Source organism: Corythoichthys intestinalis, chromosome 1, assembly GCF_030265065.1.
Source record: "Corythoichthys intestinalis isolate RoL2023-P3 chromosome 1, ASM3026506v1, whole genome shotgun sequence".
Classification (NCBI taxonomy): domain Eukaryota; kingdom Metazoa; phylum Chordata; class Actinopteri; order Syngnathiformes; family Syngnathidae; genus Corythoichthys; species Corythoichthys intestinalis.
The window spans coordinates 57,378,926-57,402,921 of record NC_080395.1 but is presented as its reverse complement, the minus strand read 5'-3'; the positions used below and the strand labels follow the sequence as shown (position 1 = coordinate 57,402,921).

General features: G+C 38.8%; 1 protein-coding gene and 1 long non-coding RNA gene across 5 annotated transcripts in view; one reads left to right on the top strand and one right to left on the bottom strand.

The window, feature by feature from the left end:
- Positions 1-5,566: 5,566 nt before the first annotated feature.
- Positions 5,567-23,996, bottom strand: part of apip (APAF1 interacting protein) — a 30,331-nt gene continuing 11,901 nt past the window's right edge. For 2 of the 4 annotated variants that reach the window (XM_057838981.1, XM_057838973.1), the window contains exons 3-8: positions 18,660-18,760; positions 11,828-11,876; positions 11,607-11,724; positions 10,818-10,953; positions 7,653-7,820; positions 5,567-7,558 (exon numbers count right to left, since the gene is read on the bottom strand). In XM_057838981.1, coding sequence (XP_057694964.1) covers positions 7,459-7,558; positions 7,653-7,820; positions 10,818-10,953; positions 11,607-11,724; positions 11,828-11,876; positions 18,660-18,760 — 672 coding nt within the window. In that variant the 3' untranslated portion in view covers positions 5,567-7,458. The remainder of the gene's footprint in view (positions 7,559-7,652; positions 7,821-10,817; positions 10,954-11,606; positions 11,725-11,827; positions 11,877-18,659; positions 18,761-23,996) is intronic. The other 2 variants (XM_057838966.1, XM_057838957.1) reach the window with 2 other exon arrangements.
- On the top strand, positions 19,293-21,474 carry LOC130917513 (uncharacterized). Its single transcript, XR_009063481.1, has 4 exons — positions 19,293-19,743; positions 19,863-20,027; positions 20,167-20,256; positions 20,539-21,474. It is a non-coding gene; the product is annotated as an uncharacterized LOC130917513 (long non-coding RNA).

The following is a 23,996-nucleotide window of genomic DNA, read 5'->3' as shown; positions in this document are numbered from 1 at the left end:
TCATGTTATGCATGAAAGACAAAGCTGGAATATGCAATATTTTAGCAGTGATAGCAAAGATATGGGTGGCTGCCTAGCCAGCGTCTTTTGGTTGTATCTTAGAGCAGGAATGTTTGCCAAGAAGAAACTAAGTCCCTTGCAAATCCATTCATCGTGAATGGTTGTCATCTTTCCAATCCATTCAAATTTGATTTGGCAAAATTTATATTGCATGACAGAACCTTGAGCTTCACTTCGGGGGAGGAGTGTAGGGGTAATTGGTAGGAGGAGAGTAACACACATGCCGAAGGAAACTAAATGAGTGGAGAAGAGGATTCCCAGAGCACATACAATATACTTTAATTGAGCTAATAGTTCCTTTTGAAGAGGCAGTTTATAGCATGACCTCAAGAGAGCTATTCACACCAGTTCTTTGCAGAAATCTTGCTGAACTAAAACAGTTTTGTCAAGAGGAATGTTCTGAAATTCATTCTGATGGGTGTTAGTTGTTGCACTTCTGTAGAAAGTTGATAAAAAAGGGAACGCGGCGAAAATCTGGGTATTGTGTTGTAATTTTACTGTACTTTACAACTAATGTATTGTGTATTGTTAGTCTAATTCCTTCACTGATGTTGTGTCGATGACCAAAACTTGAAGAATGAGAAAATGCATATATATTAACACTAATATTATAATATTTAAATTACACAATACTTGTTTCATAGGGGGGAAAAAAAAAAACAAGTCAAATGTACAGTACAAGCACCACGATGTTCCGTATCAGACCTGCTGATATCTCTTCAAAGAATTCCACATGGAAAAGCGTATCAAAGGCTGGATCACTGAAAATGCAAGGACTTTTTTGTCCATGATCATAAGCCTATCATTTTAGATCTTGTGTCCAAGAGTACAAGTAGGCTACAGTGACACCTTGCATGAGATGCCAGCCAGGAGCTCTATTCATGCTAGGATTAAACAAGCAGTGAAGCTAATTCAGCCGACCAATTGGTGTAGATTTCAAGGAGATCCATTACCATTTTTACAATTTGGTCAAAATGGAAATCCACTTAATGGAAATTCTGGGACAAATAATATAAAATATATATTAAACGGGTTTCAATATTTTACAACACACATGGAAATAGCACTGTCCAGTATACACTTTAACACACTCCAGCAAGCTTTAGTGTATCTACAGTATGTCGGCTACATAGCTTACATTATGTTTCAAATTTTGCAAGGGAAACCAGTCACACGACTAACATGAGTTTTACTTTCCTAAGGACATAATTTAAAGTAATTCTACAGAAACATTGTGGTTCTGGATATATGTGGTTTTAGGAAGCTTCTCGCGGTTGATGCATAACAAGTTGTTGTGATTCTATTTGAAATAATGGTTATAGGTGAAACAGAAAAATCCTTACTGCCAATCCGTATCACCATAACAATGTAATAATGGTGGTTTTGCACTGTAGCCGCCACACCTTGACTTAAAACACATGTCGCCACCGTCTTAGTGGTGGAGAGTTGAGTGATCCGTGAGGGCTGGCATCTGTGAGAACAACAGGGTTCAAAGTGAACCATTCTTATGAAAGATTTGCATACTAACTGGTTTCGTTTTAGACCGCTGCATGTAAGTGTTTAAAACATACATTTGATAGAAAAGTAAAAGACACAACAAACTTGGGTTTGTTATTTTTGCTTATTGTTTTTGTTTTTCAGACAACTGACTATATAAACAGATTGAATAAAACAAACATTTAAAGAAAAATAATTGAACGCTAGTGTGCACTGTCATTCTTGGGATAAGTTGACATAGCTTCTTTCTCTATATATCTTCTGCTTTCCCTCTCTTTTGCTTTAAAATTTCTATCAGCAAAGTCAGAGCAAGCAAGAAAACAAAGTATGGTCTGGGTGAAGGGATTAAAGGAAGAAGAAGGCCTAGAGCAAAGTGCTGCAGCTAGTGTGATAAGCATGCATAAGAGGCTGATTCACATTAGAAGTTGGCAGACATCAAACCATTCCTGCTTGCAGAGGACATAAGCAAATGCAAGCAAACGATGCATCAAGAGTGTGGAGGTGAAACCTGTAGTAGCAGCGTGCACTGTAGAGTAGTCCTGTTAATTCAACATGACAAGTAGGCTAGTGCAATTGTGTGCTTGCAGCCTTCGGCTCAGCTCGTCATTCCGTTTGGTTATCAAACTAATGGGCGTCCAATCGTTTCCTGAATCAATACCTTCACATAAATTCAATTGTTGAAGTGAACATCAACTGTTCACATATTTTATATTTGTCTGTATGTCTGTCTGTCTAGGAATTGATACATTGCTGCCTTTATAAATAAGTACATTCCAGCCATCCAGCCATTTTCTCCCGTTTATTCGAGGTCGGGTCACGGGGGCAGCAGCTTCAGCAGAGAGGCCCAAAAGTCCCTCTCCCCAGCTATTTCATCCACCTCTTCTTGTAGGACCCCAAGACTTCCCAGGCCAGCTGGGAGATATAATCTCTCTAGTGTGTCCTGGGTCGGGCCCACGGCCTCCTCCTAGTCGGATGTACCCGGAACACCTCACCAAGGAGGCATCCACGAGGCATCCTAATCAGATGCCCAAGCCACCTCAACTGGCTCCTCACAATGTGGAGGAGCAGCTGCTCTACTCCGAGCCCCTCCCAGATGACCAAGCTTCTCACCTTATCTCTAACGGAGAGCCCTAAGAAGGAAACTCATTTCGGCTGCTTCCATCCGGGATGTTGTTCTTTTAGTCACGACCCAAAGCTCGTGACCATAGGTGAGGGTAGGAACGTAGATCGAACGGTAAATAGAGAGCTTCGCGTTTCGGCTAAAGCTCCATCTTCACCACGGACCGATGCAGAGTCTGCATCACTGCAGATCCAGCACCGATCCGCCTGTTGATCTCTTGTTCCATTTTTCCCTCACTCGTGGTCAAGACCCTGAGATACTTAACTACTCCAATTGGGGAAAGACGTCCCTGAGGCAGAGAGGGCATTCCACTATTTCCCGACTGAGGACTGAGTCACAGATTGGAAGTGCTGATTCTCATTCCAACCACTTCACACTCGGCTGCCAACCGTTCCAGTGACAGTTGAAGGTCGCGGCTTGATGAAGCAAACAGAACTACACCATCTGCAAAACGCAGAGATGCAATACTGAGGACACCAAACCGAACCCCCTCAATGCCTCGGCTGCGCCTAGATATCCTGTCCATAAAATTTATGAACAGAACCGGTGAAATAGGGCAGCCCTGGCAGAGCCCAACCCTCACTGGAAACCGATCAGACTTAGTACTGACTACGCGGACCAAACTCTGACACCGGATTCGACTTCCCGACGAACCCTCCTCTTCAGTATCCCTGAGTGAACCTTCCCAGGGAGGCTGAGGAGTGTGATCACCCTATAATTGGAACACACACTCCGGTCCCCCTTTTTAGAAAGGGGCACTGCCACCCCGGTTTTCCAATCCTGAGGCACTGTCCACGCGATTTTGTATGTTGTGTCAACCGAGACAACCCTACTACAAACAGAGCCGTTCAAAACTCTGGGCGGATCTTATCCACCCCCAGGGCTTTGCCACTAAGGACTTCAACCCCAGAGATAAGAGGAACCACCTCAGAGTCCCCAGGCTCTGCTTCCTCATGGTAAGGCATGTCGGTAGAGCTGAGGAGGTCTTCATAGTATTTGCCCCACCGACTTGTAACACCCCGGCTCGAAGTCAGCAGCACCCCATCCACACTATACCGGTACATGTGTTGGTGATGCACTGAAAAAAAAAAAAAAAAACGCGCCAGCTAGTGGACCAAAATCTCCTCGAAGCCGTCTGGAAGTCGTTCTCTATGGCAGTGGTGTCCAAACTATTCCATATAGGGCCACAGTGGGTGCTGGATTTCATTCCTACACAACAAGACGACATCTTTTCACCAATCTGGTGTCTCACAAGTGTAATCAGTTGACTGCAGTCAGGTGCTGCTTGCTGCACTGGTTTTTGGTACACAGGTATCGCTTAATACTAGAACTATTAGTGAGCCATGATTTGACCACGTGGATCAACTGAAGTCGTTTTACTCAACCTAAAATCATAAACACATTTACGTTTCAGTCACTATCTCTGAGAATGTGATGTAGCCTAGGCTGTCATTTTTTCCTAAGACATCCGTGCCAAACGCATTAATGTGAATTCGAGAGAATTTTTTGGGCTGAGTAGCGCTACTACATACTTATTATTCATGCTTTACCTTAATCGAAACAAACCTACAAGAAAAAAAGAAGTATTTGTTCAGTACTCATGGTATGCCCACCAACGTTTAAGCCCCAACAAAATAGAAGTTGAAAACATGTTGAAGAAACATAACACAAATAAGCTTTTTCAGGGAGTTCACATGGAGTGCAAACCTGAAGAGAGTCATTTCAGGTTGCGCCACTGAAGGCTGAAGGGCCTCTCTTAGTTTGCTTGAGAAAACAGAAATAAGTTGACTCATGACTTCACAAACTTTTTGCTACATCTGCATATTTAATTATTATTTAATGTACATTTTTGCAATCGTGGCACTTATGTTTTATGACCATTCTACAATCCCCTTTACTGCATGATGTTGGAATACAGCAATTTCATCATGGTTAGGTGGTGGGAAATGTATCTGAATCCATGGAAAGGGCAAGTTATAGTCATTTGTTTATTGAACAGCTGTTTGTTTTAATCACAAACGAAATTATCCCTTGATAAACACGGTCTCATAAGAATTTCAAAACACAACAAGCACCCTACATTGCTTGACTGTACTGAGGTTGGTGATATGAATATACAGTATGTTCCATCCTTCCTGCCTGAGGTTTTTCCTGTTCATATGCTGGTTTTCCACCGGTTTTGAACAAATGCTCTCAAATTATAAAAAATGTGCTTGTGCACAGCATGTGGAAAATTTTGTATAACCCTACATGAATGACAAACGTATCAATGATAGTGGTTGATCAGATGATGTAACATTACATTTTTGCCCCCAATAATACAGGTTTGTTGCTTGCTTATTTACTTAAGGTGCAGTATGGGAAATTAACCAAATATTTTGTTCATGTTTAAGTAATTAATTTGATGAAAAATTAGTAGCAAAAAAATATATCTTTAGAATAATGCTGATACCTAACAGAAATCCTGATAACTGATAAATGAGTCAATTTTTAAAAAATGAATTAAATATAATTTGTTGTCTAGTCTATAAATGCTTAAAACAACAAAGATGAATTACAGATAAAACATTTAACGATATTACAATACCGTAGGTGAGAGTCTGTGTGTGGTTGTTTGTCTCTATGTGCCCTGCGACAGGCTGCCAACCAGGTCAGGGTGTACCCTGCTTCCTGCCCGTTGTTCACTGTGATATGCTCCTGCACCCACACGACCCTTTTGACGATAAGCAGTTCAGAAGATGAATGCATTACCGAACAATACTTTGTATTTGTTTTATATTATGATTACGATAGGGAAAAAAAAAAAAATAATAAAAAAACTATTCACTGATGTGTTTTAGATTTACGCCATATGAAAGATACAAACAACAAAGTCAGTGAAAATTGAATTTTAATGGATAATGCCTGTCTTTACTGTTAACCCATATGTCTTAATCCTTTATTTTATTAGCTTTAACTTTAAAAACTACGACAACAAAAAATCCATTTCAAGTTTAAAACTGTTTTGAGACATTTAACCAAGTCAGTGCGGAATTCAAATACTGTAAAACATAACTACACAAAATCAGAAATACATATGCAAAAGGTGATTTGAGCACTCTGTTACAGCATGCAAAACTAGGTTAAACTAGTGATTTTGTCTATACAGCATAGGAGGAAAAACATACATTATCAATGTACTAAATTGCCTTATTCTTAATCGATGACTGCAAGTCAATGTGTAAACTTCTGTATAACAATGAAATACTATAATGCAGAAAGTGATTATACCATGCTAATTCAAATAGAATTACTGTGTAAATGTCAGTTGTGAAAACTAATTAATATACAATCTGATCATTAATACAGTAACAGTATACACCTTCTTAGTTTCATAATATAAGAAAAATGCTATGTTAGACATGTAGAAAGTCACATCACCTAAATTCACTTAGCAAAAGTACATTTTGGTAGCAATACACAAAGAATGCACTCTCATCATAAATATAAATCTTAAAAAAAGACACACTAAGCTACAAGTATTGCATCTTAGCAACTGTTTTCTCTATTTTGATTTAGTTTTTTTAAATTCATTTTTATCGCTGACCTTTTTAACCAAATGTGGAACACGGTTGAGCACAACCCCCATTATCTGACAATATACTGTAGAAATGGGTAGTGAAAATGCTGAGTGGCTCGTAACTCTAGGGATCCACTTGCCACCGAGGCTACTGAGGAAAAAAAAAAGTTTACATCTTGCCCTCAATATGGGAGTTAATAAACAATTAATAAAATACATACAAATGTCAAGTGGTAAATGTTCATATTAAAATTCAAATAATAAGTGCAAGAAAAGCCTGACTTTGTCGTATCTGCAGGCTTGAGGGTTATATTTGAGGGATATATTTCCCCCTCCCTTAAACATTGTCATGTGCATTTTAAAGATAATTCCTCCGCAAGTCACCCACGGGCGACACAATATCAAAGTAAACAAAACTGTAACAACACTTCATTTTTGTCTCATTATGACATCAGATTCGTTGACATTGTGGGCTTCACAATGTCATTTCAATTTATGGGTGAGTGTTAAATTTCTTTCATGAATTAGTTTGCATGAGTTCCTCATCAGTGAGAAGACGTGATGGGAACATTTCAGGATACTCACAATTTAAATTTAAATAAGCTTGTGACTTATTTGGCTGCAGTCTGTTTGGAGCAGATACAGTGGTTGAGGAAATGGGACAGAAGAGGGAGCTTATTGAAGGGACAACTCTCATTTCCACAATGTTTGAGTATGCAGAGGATTAGAAGCATGGAGTGCAAGTGTATACTACTGTAGCACTGTCTGATGCCAAAGCAGACACTCACCTGCAAGTGTGTAACCAAGAAAAAATAAATAATTTGTGTCATTTCTTTATTATGCAGTGTCAATAGGTCTTGAAACAAAGTAGTGTTAGTTCAGTTCAATTCATTCAGTGTAACATACATCATTTAGTAATATGCTGATTTTAAACACAATACATCACACAGTATATCATTTTTTTGCTTTCAAGTCCATTTATGTAAATGCACAAAATCACAATTGCAGATTAACTGAATGATATTTTAATGCTAAAGACTGTGATTTTCCCCACAGTGCTTGGAGCTGTACTCTCAAGGTCCTTCCGGATCAGAGGCCTTCAACTCTGAATCTGCAATCACGGTCAAAATTGTGGAGGGATGCCATGAAAGGAAAATGATTAAAATCTGCTGATTGAACTTTCCTGACCTCCCTAGTAACAAGCGTCTCTTTAAAAGGTGCCTCAAACGATTCCTTTCTCTTCTACTGGTAAACTTGAAGGGTCCAGTCCACATTGCTTCATCTGAACAGCGATGTCAAACAAGTAGTCATAGCATTCGCACCTACATATAGTGTGAAGAAACAAACATTGTTTAAACTTCCATTTGTAATAAAATTCACCACTGTTGTAGTCTAAGAAGTACTGTAAATGCTCACATAGTCTTGGCTTTTTCCCATGACTCGCCCCACACGTACACTCCATGCCTGCGAACAAGGACAGCACACGAGTCGGGGTATTCCTCCATAGCCCGTGCCATGCGATCTTTCAAGTCTTTTTCTTCTGGGGTATTCTCGATGATAGGAACGATCAAAGTGTCATCATAGCTGCGTTATGAAACGACACATTTCATCAATCAATCATGACAATGACATGCTTGTCAACATAGGTGCGTAGAGTAGCCAAAAAAAAATAAATACTCAAGTAAGACTAGCGTTACTTCTAAATAATATTACACAAGTAAAAGTAGTTATCCAAGATTTACTCAAGTACAAGTAAAAAAGTATTAATTGAAAAGTAAACTCAAATGTATGGCATGAATTCTGCTTGAAAAACATTATGTATTTTATAACCCCAGTCCAAAAACGACACCTGGGTTAAGGAGACGCCCGCTGGAGAGACTGTGGAACAAATGGAGCGGACCAAGCACATGTACATGTACAGTGGTACCGCTACATATGAAGTTAATCCGCTCCAGGACCTTGTTTGTAAGTCGAAATGGTCGTATGTCGAGCAGGATTTCCCCACAAGAATACATTATAATTCCATTAATTCGTTGCACAGCCCGAAAACCTACACTAAATCTTTAGTACTGTAAATACTGGTGGTACTATTAAAAATGGCAATTACACACAGCAAAACAAATAAAGTATAAATAAAAATCGGAATAATCTTGTAATATTAATAATTCCTATAATAATGTAACGTAATGTTTTTGCTGAGAGTGCGGTTCTATTTTATTTTCTCTTTTAATGTTTTGTTGCTGGTATCAACTGTAGCGGACAGTAAGCGTGTTGTGTTGCACAAGTTATTATTATTATTATTGATGGAATAAATGATTAGAGACCTGATGAAGCTGGCGATTTCTTTGGCGATGTTACCACGACAATAATTGTCACCTTAACTTATACAGACTAGCGAACGGAGGTCGGCGGAGGACCGTCGAGATCGACATTCTACAGCCGTCTTGTCGAGCCAGTTCACGGATACGCACACCATGCTCATATTTTTCTATCATTTCCATCTTCATTTCAATGGTAAGTGTCACCTTTTCCTTTTTTTCACCACTTGCAATAACCTTCTTAGAACCAGTGTTGATTTCTCTCACAAGAAAATCCGCCGTGTGTCCGTCTTCCCGTAGAACACCGAAACTGTTGTCATAAATTGTCGTATTTCAAGCATGTCGTCGGATATAGAAACAAATGGCGAGTCCAATTTTACGTTGGATGTCAAAAAGATCGTGTGTCAAAGCGATTGAATGTCGAAGTACTGCTGTATTTTGAAAATGCAACGTTATTACACCCTACTGGACTGAAATTCATGCACATTTGCATATCTGGGTGATTTTAGGCTGGAAAATTGGAAAATCAATGATAAAAAAATTGAAGATTCTATTAGCAGTCGCTAAGAAATGTTTTACTAGAAAATGGCTTAAAAAAGAATAACCTACTATTGAACAATGGACAGATATTGTACATGAAATTTAAGTCATGGAGACGCTGTCATTTTCATTTAAATGAGATTGATACATTTTATTTGATATGGTACAAGTGGACATAGTACGTGAAACCAATTAGAATGGATTTCAATTGACGCTTAAAAGGGAAAGTACCTCCTAATTTTGTTGGGTAAGAAAACAATACCTGATGTGCTCCCAAATGTTTTAGGTTGTTGTGTGTGTGTTTTTTATTTTTTATTTATATTTTTAATTTCCTTTTCTTCTTTCCCTTCAAAAGAAAAACTCAATGAATCGAGAAATAGACTATCTTCGTTCACTATTGTAAGTACAATATACAGTGTATTATTTGTGAGATTCGAACTAAAAAAAAAAAAAAAAAAAAAACTCAAGTAATGAGTAACATTGTGAGTAACTGTTTACAGGGTCAGATTTATTTCAAATAATTATTTTTTTTTTCTCAGCACAATGTCTTTATAAACTGTTGTAATCATAGTAAACTGTAGGCCAGTGGTCCCCAACCTTTTTTGCACCACGGACCGGCAATGTGTGGCAAAACATTACAGTAAATATAAAATAACATGACAGGGTTAAAAACAAACATTTAGGCCATGGGAAATGTAAATTACCATACGCTGACTCAACCTTTATTAACAGCATGACAGCAAATATCCTTGCTCGCAGGCATAATGATTTCTTCTCCAATCGTGAAAGGTTTTTTGGCTTTAGCAATACAGTTCGCCATGAGGAATGATGCTCTCAGTCCATTCGCTTTTGTTGCCTCATTTGCTTGCTTTTAGTCACATATTATGCAGAATGGACTTGGTTATAGGCTCCTCTTCTGGCTCAGTAGGTGGCCTTTTCCCGTAAAAAAGCTGTCCAAAAACGTCGCAACCAGCAGCACACAGCCGCAGCAGCTAACAATACTGTTTACATTGACTGACGCTGTGCTGCTATAAGTGCGCAAACACCCCAGTAATGGCAGCCAACCACTGGAGGGTGTTGTACACAAATCTCTATTCAGATTAGTCGAGGCATAGGCCGGATTGCGGTCGTTAACAAATTATTCATTATTTCCAAAAATGTAACGACTAATGTAGCCCCAAGTAGCAGAGTAAGAGTCGTGTTTTTTCTTTACAAATCTACTCCAATATTTTGTGGTGAAACTACTTTAAAAGGTACATTTTCTAAAAAAGTTACTCAAGTAAAGGTAATAAAGTAAATATAACGCGTTACTACCCACCTCTGCTTGTCAACCATACTTATCAATGCCTCAAAGCGTTTTTAGTTTGTGATATAAGAGAACCAAATTAGGGGAAATAACTGTTTACCCATTTCTTACTGGAAAATTCCCTGTAAGAAAGGTGACTTAACTAGAGCATGAACCCCACCTAAATGGAATATTTATGGTTAGCCAACGCCAATAAATCGAGGTGAGGCACTGACCTACAGTAAGTACAAAAGTTCAAGAACTTCTAATAGCTTGCAGGATAGTGTTTTTATAAGATCATGTTAGGACATGTGCTGGTGCTGTCCTTGATTAATGTACTGTACTTGAATTTGTACTGATTTGTAACACAGCACTACAAGCTTACTTTTCTGAGAAATTTTATTAGAACTTCTTTGAACAAACTGTGTGTGTCCATACCAATAGTTGGTGCCGCTGGTGCCTTTACGGATCCCCTTAATCATCTCCTGGTGTGTTATCCTGAACTCCTTACCAGGATAGAGCAGGGTTGCTATGACAGCAGCTTTGGAGTGTGTGTGAATCACTGCCTGTGCACCTGGATCCCCCCCCCCCCCCCCCCAAAAAAACAAGTCAAAAACAATCTTAGTTGTCTGTGAATATTCCATGGTAAAGGATGCTAAAACTTAGTGAATAAGAACAACTATAAATAAAGTTTTCCACAGAAATTCCCCATCATTGTAAATGAACACAATAACTTACTCCTTAGTAGGTTTGGGTATCGTTTGGGATTTTTACGGTACCAGTCAAGACTTAACCAAACGGTTTTTGAACCGATACGTCCAAAAAAAAAATAATAATAAATACACATAAAACACACACATATTGGCAAATTGAGTACAATTTAAGAGTACATTTTTCAAAATTATAAATGCATGTAACATTATATTACTTATCAGTAGAAAATGATATTTACCTTAATATTAATTTGTGTGTGTGTGCTCTCTAATTCTGTAGCTCAAGAATAGCGCTACAGACAGGTGGGGTATTCCATCAAACACATACAAATACTGTACATTCCGACAAATAATGTAGAAATGTAGGTAGGTTTGACTAACATTGGTGTTGCTGAACTATAAATCTGAACAAATACAAGCAAGCAATCAGTAGACAGTGGAGTTTAAAAAATAAATAAATAAGAAGCCCCCAATATCCTCATGTAATACGGTCTGCTTACCAACACAATTTTACCTCTCATTCTATAGGCGTTCATAAAGAGTGGAGTGCATTGGCTCTTCTTTAACTTCTTCCAGGCAGGCGGACAGCTGATGTCGCGCTCCTCCACATCACAAACGAACATGTCTTCTGGCTGCGTAATGCACCCACACACCCACGCATGTCCAATTATTAGTAATGAATCCATTTACACCGAACATGTCAATGCACTGTACTACAGCATAATTTTCACTGACCTGTATTCTCTCTTTCTGGACCCCTGAAGGTGCAATGTAGATGTGTTTTCTGTAAGTAACAGAACAAACACGAAATGTGTTCATATTGAATACAGGGCAAATTAAACATTTTGGGGTGTTCCACAATGAGTGTCACTCCTGAAACCCTCACACACCATGAGCTACTATTCTCCCTGCTTTAAAATATGTTTCATGGTGTGTGAAAAACTAGACACTCACAATGGCTTTCTAGTAAATGGGCCCATCAGAGGTGTTAACAGTTGAGGATTTATTCAACTGTCTATTTCTACCAGAACTCCCCCAAGCGAGACACTGCTATGTTCCAAGTATGCGTTCATAGTCGATGCGCAATGGCATAATGAAACAGTGGTGCCTATAGATACTAGTTTAATTACTTTTGTGACCAGGCTTGTAACTCAAAATTAATGGGAATTCCATAAATCTGTTAGACAGCCCCCGCAAATGTAAGAATAAAAATTCTTAAATATGTTCTTTAAAGATCCTACAAAGATGGTTTTGTTATTGTTTCTAAGGCCACGTTTATGCGACAACGCTCTTAAGCAATAACGCAAAAGTGGCATTTTGGCGTTATTTTAATTCCGCGTTTACATAATCATGATGTGTCGACAAATATTGGAGCATTATCGCCACCTACTGTTCAAGAGTACAGATGTCAATTGTCACCCAAAATTCACTTTTGTGTTCTCAACTGTTTCGACGGCAGTGAAGGAGGAACACTGTCAAGACTTCCAGCCTGGAAGGCGCTTTCAAACTATTGCGTTTTCAGCCTCCCAAAACGCCATCGCCATGTAAACACACCCGTTGCTGTTTAAACGGCCCCTAAATATATGCAATATGTTTGAAGTTTGAGAACATGTGCATAGACTAAGAAAAAATATGTGTCAGATTGCTGAGTTAGTTATAGCAATAAACGCTTGTTCTTCTTATCAGCCTGCAGGATATTTGGGTGGGCCTCGACAAGGTAAAAACCTGTGTTTCTTGCTTGTGTTTCCTCCAACTATATATGCGTTGTCATTGGCTATGGGGCACTTATTTAAAACTTTGCCATCAAGCTTTCCCTCAGTTACGGCACTCCCAAAATACAACCTCCTTAGGGTGTTTGTGTGTTTTATGGTATTTGAGATTTGTAAAACTTTAGTTGTCTATCTGTTACCCCTAGTAATTCGCAAAACCACATTTTTATACATTTCGATAATAAATATATTGCAAGAGTGCAATTGACATTTTTTCCAAGTTATACACCACAGGATGTGATGAACCTAGTCACATGATCACTTCTCCTAAATTCCCCCAAATTAAACATGGTGCTGTTAGTATGCGGTAAGTATGGTTTGCAGCATCTTGCGGGATGCGACTTTGCGAGCGTTATGAGCCTTTTTTTTCTATTTTGTTTTGGAAAAACAGCTTTCAATGGAAACACGCTTAAAGGCTTTTTTTATACAACCAAGCCAATGCAAGTGAATGGTGGCACAGCGGAGAGCCTGCGCTCAGTTTGCCTTCACAGTCACGCGTAGAGGCTCCCTGAGTCAACGCATGCGTTGAATAATATGATAATGAACTGCCATTAAATATGCCATTAAAAAACATGAAGAGAGTTCACCATCTCACCCAGAGAGTTCACCACCTGCAAAACAACTGATTGCTGTGAAGTCATTGAGCAAATTGATTGTCGACAGAAGGTACGTAAGTTGCATTGGAAAAAATTTGCATACATGCAATTCACTTTTTGTTTTTTTAATTTTCTTCCACGTGAAAACGTACAGTTAATTTGTGCAATGCAGTTGAATGGCTGTCTGATGTGAACTTTTGTTTTAATGTTTTTGGTCAAACTTGGGAAGGCATCTACATTTTTTTATGTAAAATTCTGTATGTCATGTTGCGATTCTTAATAACTGCTCTAGTATAATGAGTAAGTGTAATGTACAGTGGGGCAAATAAGTATTTAGTCAATTGCACAAGTTCTCCCACTTGAAAATATTAAAGAGGCCTTTAATTGTCAACATGGGTAAACCTCAACCATGAGAAACAGAACGTGAAAAAAAAAAAAAAAAAAAAAAAATCACATTCTTTGATTTTTAAATAATTTAATTGCAAATCATGGTGGAAAATAAGTATTTGGTCCATGTTATGTACCCTATGTTGGCAATAACGGAGGCCAAACGTTTTCTGTAACTCTTCACAAGCTTTTCACACACTGTTGCTCGTATTTTGGCCCATTCCTCCATGCAGATCTCCTCTAGAGCAGTGATGTTTAGGGGCTGTCGTTGGGCAACACGGACTTTCAACTCCCTCCTCACCCCGTGGCGTCAAAATGATAACAAGAGCAGTCAGCAAAAATCCCAGAACCACACGGGGGGGACCTAGTGAATGACCTACAGAGAGCTGGGACCACAGTAACAAAGGCTACTATCAGTGACACAATGCGCCACCAGAGACTCAAATCCTGCACTGCCAGACGTGTCCCCCTGCTGAAGAAAGCACACGTCCAGGCCCGTCTGCGGTTCGCTAGAGAGCATTTGGATGATCCAGAAGAGGACTGGGAGAATGTGTTATGGTCAGATGAAACCAAAATAGAACTTTTTGGTAGAAACACAGGTTCTCTTGTTTGGAGGAAAAAGAAAACTGAATTGCACCATACCCACTGTGAAGCATGGAAGTGGAAACATCATGCTTTGGGGCTTTTTTCTGCAAAGGGACCAGGACGACTGATCTTTGTAAAGGAAAGAATGAATGGGGCCATGTATCGAGATATTTTGAGTGAAAATCTCCTTCCATCATCAAGGGCATTGAAGATGAGACGTGGCTGGGTCTTTCAGCATGACCATGATCCCAAACACACAGCCAGGGCAACAAAGGAGTGGCTTCGTAAGAAGCATTTCAAGGTCCTGGAGTGGCCTAGCCAGTTTCAGGTCTCAACCCCATAGAAAATCTGCAGAGGGAGTTGAAAGTCCGTGTTGTCCAATGACAGCCCCAAAACATTACTGCTCTAGCGGAGATCTGCATGGAGGAGTGGGCCAAAATACCAGCAACAGTGTGTGAAAAGTCTGTGAAGAGTAACAGAAAAAGTTTGGCCTCCGTTATTGCCAACAAAGGGTACATAACAAAGTATTGAGATGAACTTTTGGTAATGACCAAATACTTATTTTCCACCAGGATTTGCAAATAAATTATTTAAAAATTAAACACTGTGATTTTCTGTTTTTTTTTTTCCCCACATTCTGTCTCTCATGGTTGAGGTTTACCCATGTTGACAATTACAGGCCTCTCTAATATTTTCAAGTGGGAGAACTTCAATTAGTGGTTGACTAAATACTTATTTGCCCCACTGTAAGTGTAGCATAAGTGAGCCAAATATGCATACGTGGTACATACAAATATATCAATAAAATGATATATTTTCTGTTCATTATATTCCTCTGATTTATTCATGCAAAATTAAAATTAGCCATTAAAACATTTGGTACAAATATTGTTTTTCCTTTACTCACTCACTCTTTTTTTCATCTGATAATGTGTTTTGCCATTACCACAACATTATGCTCAGCATAATGGTTAGAGTGTGAATACATATTTAAAGCTTTCATTAAATAAAACCAACCGCAAAAAGAACAGCAACCAATTTAGGAGTTGTAAAGAAATCAAAACGGTCCTCCTTTGTGATGCAAAAACCACCAGGCTCAGTGATAAAAGTGGTCTATTTCCTGATACCTGTATTACTTCTTGTTTAGCGTAGAAGCAGAAATGGAATGTACAATAGATGTAAGAGGCATGGACCACAAAGTACCCCAGTACATCTATATTTAGAGTAAGAATTTTTTACCCATAAGAGACACAGGTTTCATACTATAGCTGTGTGATGATTTTACATATCAGACTAACAGTACTTGCCCATTTAATAGGTGGTTCGTTACACCAGAGAACAAACATTGGGGGGAAAAAGGCAGCTGTTTGAATTCAGAAGTTATTTGTATTCAAAGCATTTCCTTTCTATCCGAAAAAAAAAAAGGTAAATTCAGTATTAAGTTTTATTATTTAGATGTGGACCATTTGTGTCAAATGTATGGCGCATAGTCCAGAATTAAAATCCAGCCTGCGGGGATTGTTCTGCCTCTCAGGCAAGTTTTATCTCTTTTATGCATATAGATTATGAATTGTTATTTTGAAACTCAAAATTTGATTTTGAGACAAGCACAATGGTAATGAAAATTAAGAAATTTGTGTGTTATGAGAGAGAAAAAAGGGTGTTTTTTTTCTTTTCCATGTTTGCAGGATGAAACTGATTTCTAAGATGCAAAACCTGTCGATTAAATCATAATATTGGCGTATGGTTTGGTATGTAAGGTGTACACTTTATCCACCTGGAATCAATAAACTTTCATTGAGATGCATGTTTGTTTCAATACATTATCAAAATTCAGTCACATCGCTAGATTGCCACTCCTACGAGTCAACTTGAGCTCTGTGGGCATGGGCAGGTACAGGCAGGTAAAACATTGACAAAGACAGAATTAACTTGTGCAAAGCTAAGTTTTCCAAATCTGTAGTTGTACAGTTGTACAGAGAAAGTTTTGTGGCATATATGGAATTTGTTCCTAAATCTAATGTCATATAGCCATCAATGGACTGTCTACTTTATTTGTATGGCATCGCGACAGAAACTGGCAACACAACAAACCTAAAAACCCATTTCAAACACAGGCATCTCACCCAGTTTATTAAGCTGAGAACAAAAATACACAGAGGGAAATGAAGGGTCCTCCATTTCCTCTAAACTTGGAATCAATATATGAGAAAACTTCTCGCCCTACAATCCGAAAGTCGCACCAAAAATTGAGACTCATCAGACGAGCAACTTTTTACAATCTTCTATTGTCTAAGGCTACGTTCATACTGCAGGTCATAATGCACACATCTGATTTTTTTGTGATATCTGTTTTTTTGCGTGCCCGTTCAGACTGCCTTCTTCCATTGAGACCGTTCAAGTATTACACATGCGCACTAATTCACAGTCTGACACGCGCTGAGCAAGAAGACCTGCATGTGCAGAAGCATCAAAACAAATGACTACACATGTTGGCTGTCATCCGTCATTCCAGAGTGATCATATTTTGATTTTCAAAAAGAGGACACAAATAACAGACATAAATAATCCCCGTTTAGGGTTATATCCAAAGTTTCTGTGGATCGATAGCATGCACGCACTGTCCGTGCATGTCACACACATATACGGGCAGTTTGCCCCGACTCATGGCCGTGTAAGATATCTTGAAATATTGCTCATAAAAAGCAGAGAGAAAACCGATCATTCTCAGGCTTAACCTCAACCGATTTTTATTTTTTTATGACTGTTGCCAAGCCCGACCCTTCCCCAAAAGCCGTGTTAAAGGCAAGCTAGGCGCTAACGGACAGCCGCACCGCTACCGTAGCGCGTCGTCTCTCTCGCTCTTTGATGCCGTAATTGCTGCATGAATTCCGATTTGGGAGACTTCCCAGTTCAGACCGCCGCAACGTTCTGGAAAAATGTGGTCCAGATCGGATTTAAACCACATACGAAAGTGACCCAGATCGGATTTGAAATGGTCCACTTCTATGCGACTTGTAAATTATGAATGCATAAAAAAACATTAGCTCAAACAAAAACTTAGCTTACATTGGTCTTAACAGGGAGCAGTTGGATTCAGCCATGTGAAATGAGGCAGACCAGAGGGCAGTGTATCCACCCAAATCAATAAAACTAAATGCAAACACTTTCAAAATAAACCATTACAACGCCACTCTAATTAAACGAATACTCGAAGCAATAACATTTAATTTGAATATTTTTTTCTAATCGAATACTCGAGTTAATCGATTAATCGTTGCAGCGCTAGAACGTAGCCTAATTTTGGTGAGTCTTTACAAATTGTGCCCTCAGTTTCCTATTCTTAGCTGATAGGAGTGGCACCTGGTGAGGAATCGTGTTGCTGTAGCTCATCTTCCTCAAGGGTTTATTGTACGTATTGTACGTTCAGAGATGCTCGTCTGTATTCCTTTGTTGTGACAAGTGGTTATTTGAGAGACTTGCCTTTCTCTACGCCTGAACCAGTTTGGCCATTCTCCTCTGACCTCTGGCGATAACAAGGCAATTTCACCCACAGAACTGTCGCTCAATGGATTTTTCCTCTTTTTCGGACCATTTTACGTAAACTCTAGACATGGTTGTGCGTGAAAATCCCAGGACATTAGCAGTGTCTGAAATACTCAGACCAGCCTCTTTAGCACCAACAACCATGCCATATTCAGTAACTTAAACCATCTTTCTTTGCCATTCTGACATTTGGTTTGAACAACGGATTGTCTTGACCATGTTTACATGCCTGCATGTTGAGTTAAATTGAGTTGCTGCCACTTGATTGGCTGATTAGAAATGTGTATTAGCGAGCCATGAGACAGGTATGTCAAATAAAGTGGCCAGTGTGTGAACTATCTTGCTAAAATTATGCAAGAACTGTGTAAATGGCAACAAAAAAGGGTTAAGTGGGAGTGCAAATTGCAAAGTGATTTGTGAATTGCAAAGTGATGTTTAGAATCTCTAACTCATAATAGACTTTATTTAAAAAAAAAAAAAAAAAAAAAGGTCTATACTGTATTTGCATGATTTAGCACTACGGCAGCTCGTGTTATACCAGTTTTCACTTTTGGGCAAGCATGTCAGAGAGAAAATAAATAATGTAAACAGTACTGTATAACCATCACAATTACAAGAAAGTAGAATAACATCACAGTCGTAGAATAACATCACAGTCATAACACAAGCTCGTAACATACTAACCCTCTTCTCAAACTGATTCCTCCGCCTGTCCCTGTAACCCATCCAAGCTGGTAGAAAAGCCGGCAGAGTTCAGGAATAAGTACACGAGGATGCTCCTTGTCCTACAAGCGAAACAGATGACTATGTTCAAGTTTAAAAATTATATTTGTAAGTACCTGTAGTGAACTCCTGGGACATCGTAATTTGGAGTTCCAGGAGTGCCAATATTAATATGAAAAAGTTGCACAATAACAATACCTTGTTCTTTCTTTCAGAAAGACCAAGGTAATATGAAGACAATCAATTAAAGAGAATATTTACAAATGCAGATATATAAAGACATTTGATAAAAGACAACATTTAAAAATGTAGTCATTTAAAGACAATCAACAAAAGACAACATTTACAAATATGGTCATATGAAGAAAATCAGTAAAAAACAACATTTACAAATGCTTTCCCCATTTTGCCTTTGTTTATTCCACCAACAGGCAAACGCTTCACGCGACGTCTGAAAGTTACAGTGGAGTCGAGCCTAGCAAAGCCGTTATGAGAAGCGGCTGACGAACTGGATTTATTGGAAACATCTCAAACACAGTCAACTGTACCAGCTGCGTCGCAAAGAGATCTCGTGAATGGTAAGTCACGCAGTGTTTTCCCAAACTCTCGCAAATTGACCTGATTGGAGCTGCAATGAGTCCTTACTTGTAAATACGTAAATGAAAAAAAAAAAAAAGCATTTGTATGGCGCAATTCAAGTTGAAACGACCTGGTACAGACTTTGTGTGTGTGTGTGTGTGTGTGTGTGTGTGTGTGTGTGGGGTGTGCCCTGTGCGGTAAACATTTTTGGTGTGACAGCCTAGAAAAAAGAACTGTTTTCCACCGTAAATCTGAACCTTTTGAGGGCTTTGCAAAATTTATTTTGAAAAAGAGTTGAAGCATACAACTACAATATTCAACTAAAACCTTCTTTCCTGTTTCTCATGGCTGAGTGACAAGACTATTCATGCCTTATCAAAGCACATCAAGGTCTCTGACGCCACATCACAGGCCAATACCTCATAATTTTGAGAGCAGAGGAACTGTTGCGACGTCATATTCGCCAGTAAGTTGACAAGCCCCCTCACAAAATTAAAATTAGTCAACATAAAACTATTAATGTGCTTGTGAAGTAAAGCATAAAAAATATGAAATATTTTGTATGGGTTTTTTTTCTTTTCATAGCTACTTTCCAGGTCAAAGACTCAAGTAAAATTGCAACAAAAAGGACTGAAAGCAACACGTTTTGGATCTGGTAACCAAAAAAACAGACAAACTCCAGCCGTCATTGTTTCGAAGAAGGTGTACTAAGTTGCACTCACCAGAGGCCTGTCTGTTATTAAGCTAAAGGTGTTTTTTTTTTTTTTTTTTTTTTTGTAACCTTAATACTTGCTATATTACACTATTACCTTAATACTTGCTATATTACACTACTGATTTTTTTTTAATCTAATTGTACATCTACTTCTGGAACGCATGACTCTGCTAGTGAAGTCATACAGTGATGATGAAACTGACAACCCGGGTTTGGAGGAAAAGTGCCACATCACTGGATTGCTTAGAAAATACATAAATAATGGTATGTTTTCAAACAATACATTTACTCTTGTCACTGAATTGGGTGTTGTATGCAACGTTATACAATTCCACATTTATTAACACTTTTGCTGTCTGTTGTGGTATATGCAATACTTGTTAGTTTTTGGATGAAAAAGTATCACCCTCAAGTCAAATAGCCAGATCCTTTCGTGTACTTTGTAATAAAGAATTGCTTAGTAATGTAAGTTAGGGTATTCATACTTCTCATAAAAATACTTACTTACATGCATAAATCATACTTCAAATTTTGATTTCTTTTCAGGTTGGTGATGATTATGGTGTAGACAGGACAGGACCTCACAACCCAGACGGTGTCACTGTGTCTGATGCAGAGCTAGCCCGGACGTTTACACAGCCAGAAGTTGCACAGGGCTCCAGACTGCGATCAACTGGTCGCGTTTTGCATCTAAAATTACAGCCAGTGCGAGTATTTTTTTCATCTACTCGCACATGTGCAACCAGTAACATTGCATTTTTTGTGTAGTTTTGCTGACAAACTCCCTTGCGGTTAAATCCACTAGTTGGCTGTAATTAGGGTTGTTCTGATCATGTTTTTTTTTTGCTCCCGATCCGATCCCGATTGTTTTAGTTTGAGTATCTGCCAATCCCGATATTTCCCGATCCGACAGCTTGTTTTTTGCTCCTGATTTAATTCCAATCATTCCTGATCATTTTTCCCGATCATATACATTTTGGCAATGCATTAAGAAAAAAATGAATAAAACTCGGACGAATATATACGTTCAACATACAGTACATAAGTACTGTATTTGTTTATTATGACAATAAATCAAGATGGCATTTACATTATTAACATTCTTTCTGTGAGAGGGATCCATGGATAGAAAGACATGTGACTTTGTATATTGTGACTAAATATTGCCATCTAGTGTATTTGTTGAGCTTTCAGTAAATGATACTGTAGCCATGTCCAAATGCATGATGGGAAGTGGAACCATGACTGTGTGTAGTGCTATCAATTGATATATCTTCTCTGCGTTGGGAAATAACACAAGGTGTTAAGAAAAAGATGAGTTGCTACCTTGCTTCCCCACATTGCTTCCCATGATATTTCTAATCATAGGGAGAGGGATTGTAAGGCTTTAGCCAATTAAAAAAGGCTCCAAAGGCTGCCAAAATTCACTCTACTCATTTTACACTGCCTTTTATCTCTCTATACAGTGCCTTGCAAAAGTATTCGCCCCCCTTGAATCTTGCAACCTTTCGCCACATTTCAGGCTTCAAACATAAAGATATGAAATTTAATTTTTTTGTCAAGAATCAACAACAAGTGGGACACTATCGTGAAGTGGAACAACATTTATTGGATAATTTAAACTTTTTTAACAAATAAAAAACTGAAAAGTGGGGCGTGCAATATTATTCGGCCCCTTTACTTTCAGTGCAGCAAACTCACTCCAGAAGTTCAGTGAGGATCTCTGAATGATCCAATGTTGTCCTAAATGACCGATGATGATAAATAGAATCCACCTGTGTGTAATCAAGTCTCCGTATAAATGCACCTGCTCTGTGATAGTCTCAGGGTTCTGTTTAAAGTGCAGAGAGTATTATGAAAAACAAAGAACACACCAGGCAGGTCCGAGATAATGTTGTGGAGAAGTTTAACGCCGGATTTGGATACAAAAAGATTTCCCAAGCTTTAAACATCTCAAGGAGCACTGTGCAAGCCATCATATTGAAATGGAAGGAGCATCAGACCACTGCAAATCTACCAAGTCCTTCCAAACTTTCTTCTCAAACAAGGAGAAAACTGATCAGAGATGCAGCCAAGAGGCCCATGATCACTCTGGATGAACTGCAGAGATCTACAGCTGAGGTGGGAGAGTCTGTCCATAGGACAACAATCAGTCATACACTGCACAAATCTGGCCTTTATGGAAGAGTGGCAAGAAGAAAGCCATTTCTCAAAGATATCCATAAAAAGTCTCATTTAAAGTTTGCCACAAGCCACCTGGGAGACACACCAAACATGTGGAAGAAGGTGCTCTGGTCAGATGAAACCAAAATTGAACTTTTTGGCCACAATGCAAAACGATATGTTTGGCGTAAAAGCAACACAGCTGATCACCCTGACCACACCATCCCCACTGTCAAACATGGTGGTGGCAGCATCATGGTTTGGGCCTGCTTTTCTTCAGCAGGGACAGGGAAGATGGTTAAAATTGATGGGAAGATGGATGCAGCCAAATACAGGAACATTCTGGAAGAAAACCTGTTGGTATCTGCACAAGACCTGAGACTGGGACGGAGATTTATCTTTCAACAGGACAATGATCCAAAACATAAAGCCAAATCTACAATGGAATGGCTAAAAAATAAATGTATCCAGGTGTTAGAATGGCCAAGTCAAAGTCCAGACCTGAATCCAATCGAAGAATCTGTGGAAAGAGCTGAAGACTGCTGTTCACAAACACTCTCCATCCAACCTCACTGAGCTCGAGCTGTTTTGCAAGGAAGAATGGGCAAGAATGTCAGTCTCTCGATGTGCAAAACTGATAGAAACATACCCCAAGCGACTTGCAGCTGTAATTGGAGCAAAAGGTGGCGCTACAAAGTCTTAACGCAAGGGGGCCGAATAATATTGCACGCCCCACTTTTAAGTTTTTCATTTGTTAAAAAAGTTTAAATTATCCAATAAATTTTCTTCCACTTCACGATTGTGTCCCACTTGTTGTTGATTCTTGACAAAAAATTAAAATTGTATATCTTTATGTTTGAAGCCTGAAATGTGGCGAAAGGTTGCAAGGTTCAAGGGGGCCGAATACTTTTGCAGGGCACTGTATAGGTAAAACGGCGCCATTACAGATCGAGCGCGACAATGCGTGAGTGGGTCGTGCAGCGCCCTCATTAATTGCGTTAAATGTTTTAACGTGATACATTTAAAAAAAAATTAATTACCGCAGTTATCGAGTTAAATTTGATAACCCTACCTTAAGCCTTAACTAAAGACTCTGGATGAGTGTAACATATTATGTCTGTAACGTTAAATACAATTAGAAAACGATTTAATTAAAAAAAAAATATATATATATATATATATTTAAAAAAAGGCATGGCCGATATTTTTTTGCCGATTCCGATACTTTGAAAATGACGTGATCGGACCCGATTGATCGGCTGTAACGAGCTGGTTTGCCAAGGCAAAATACAACAGAAGAAAAAAGAAGGCGGAGGTGGGCAATGTGTGGATCGGGTTATAATAGAGTACTGCGCGAATGCTATTTTTATACCATTACGTCACCATCGTAAACCTGAAGTAGGTCAACATAGAAGCGCCCTTGCATACAAGCCATGTTAGTACTGCTTGTTTTCTGCCGGTAATCTTTCAAAAAACAACATGCCGAGTAAACACTGCTGCTATGGAACTTGTAGAAACAACTCTAGCCATTACGACATATGAAGGATGTTTTCTTCCTACATTTCCCGAAGCCAAAAAAAAGAGGAAAAAATGTGAACAATGGATCAACTTGTGCGGACGTCCAAAAGACCATTTTGACGCCAGCAAGGTGAAGCCATTCATCTTCATATGCAGTAAACATTTTGTTGGGGGCTATGGTCCCACAGAGGAAAAAGAGATAAGCCATTTTTATATTTTTACTTATTTTTTAGCGTAGTGTTTTGCCATGCTGCTTCTGTTTGACAATGAATGAGTCTGACAATGAATGACCTAAAAAAAATTAAAATGGTATCTGACTGCCA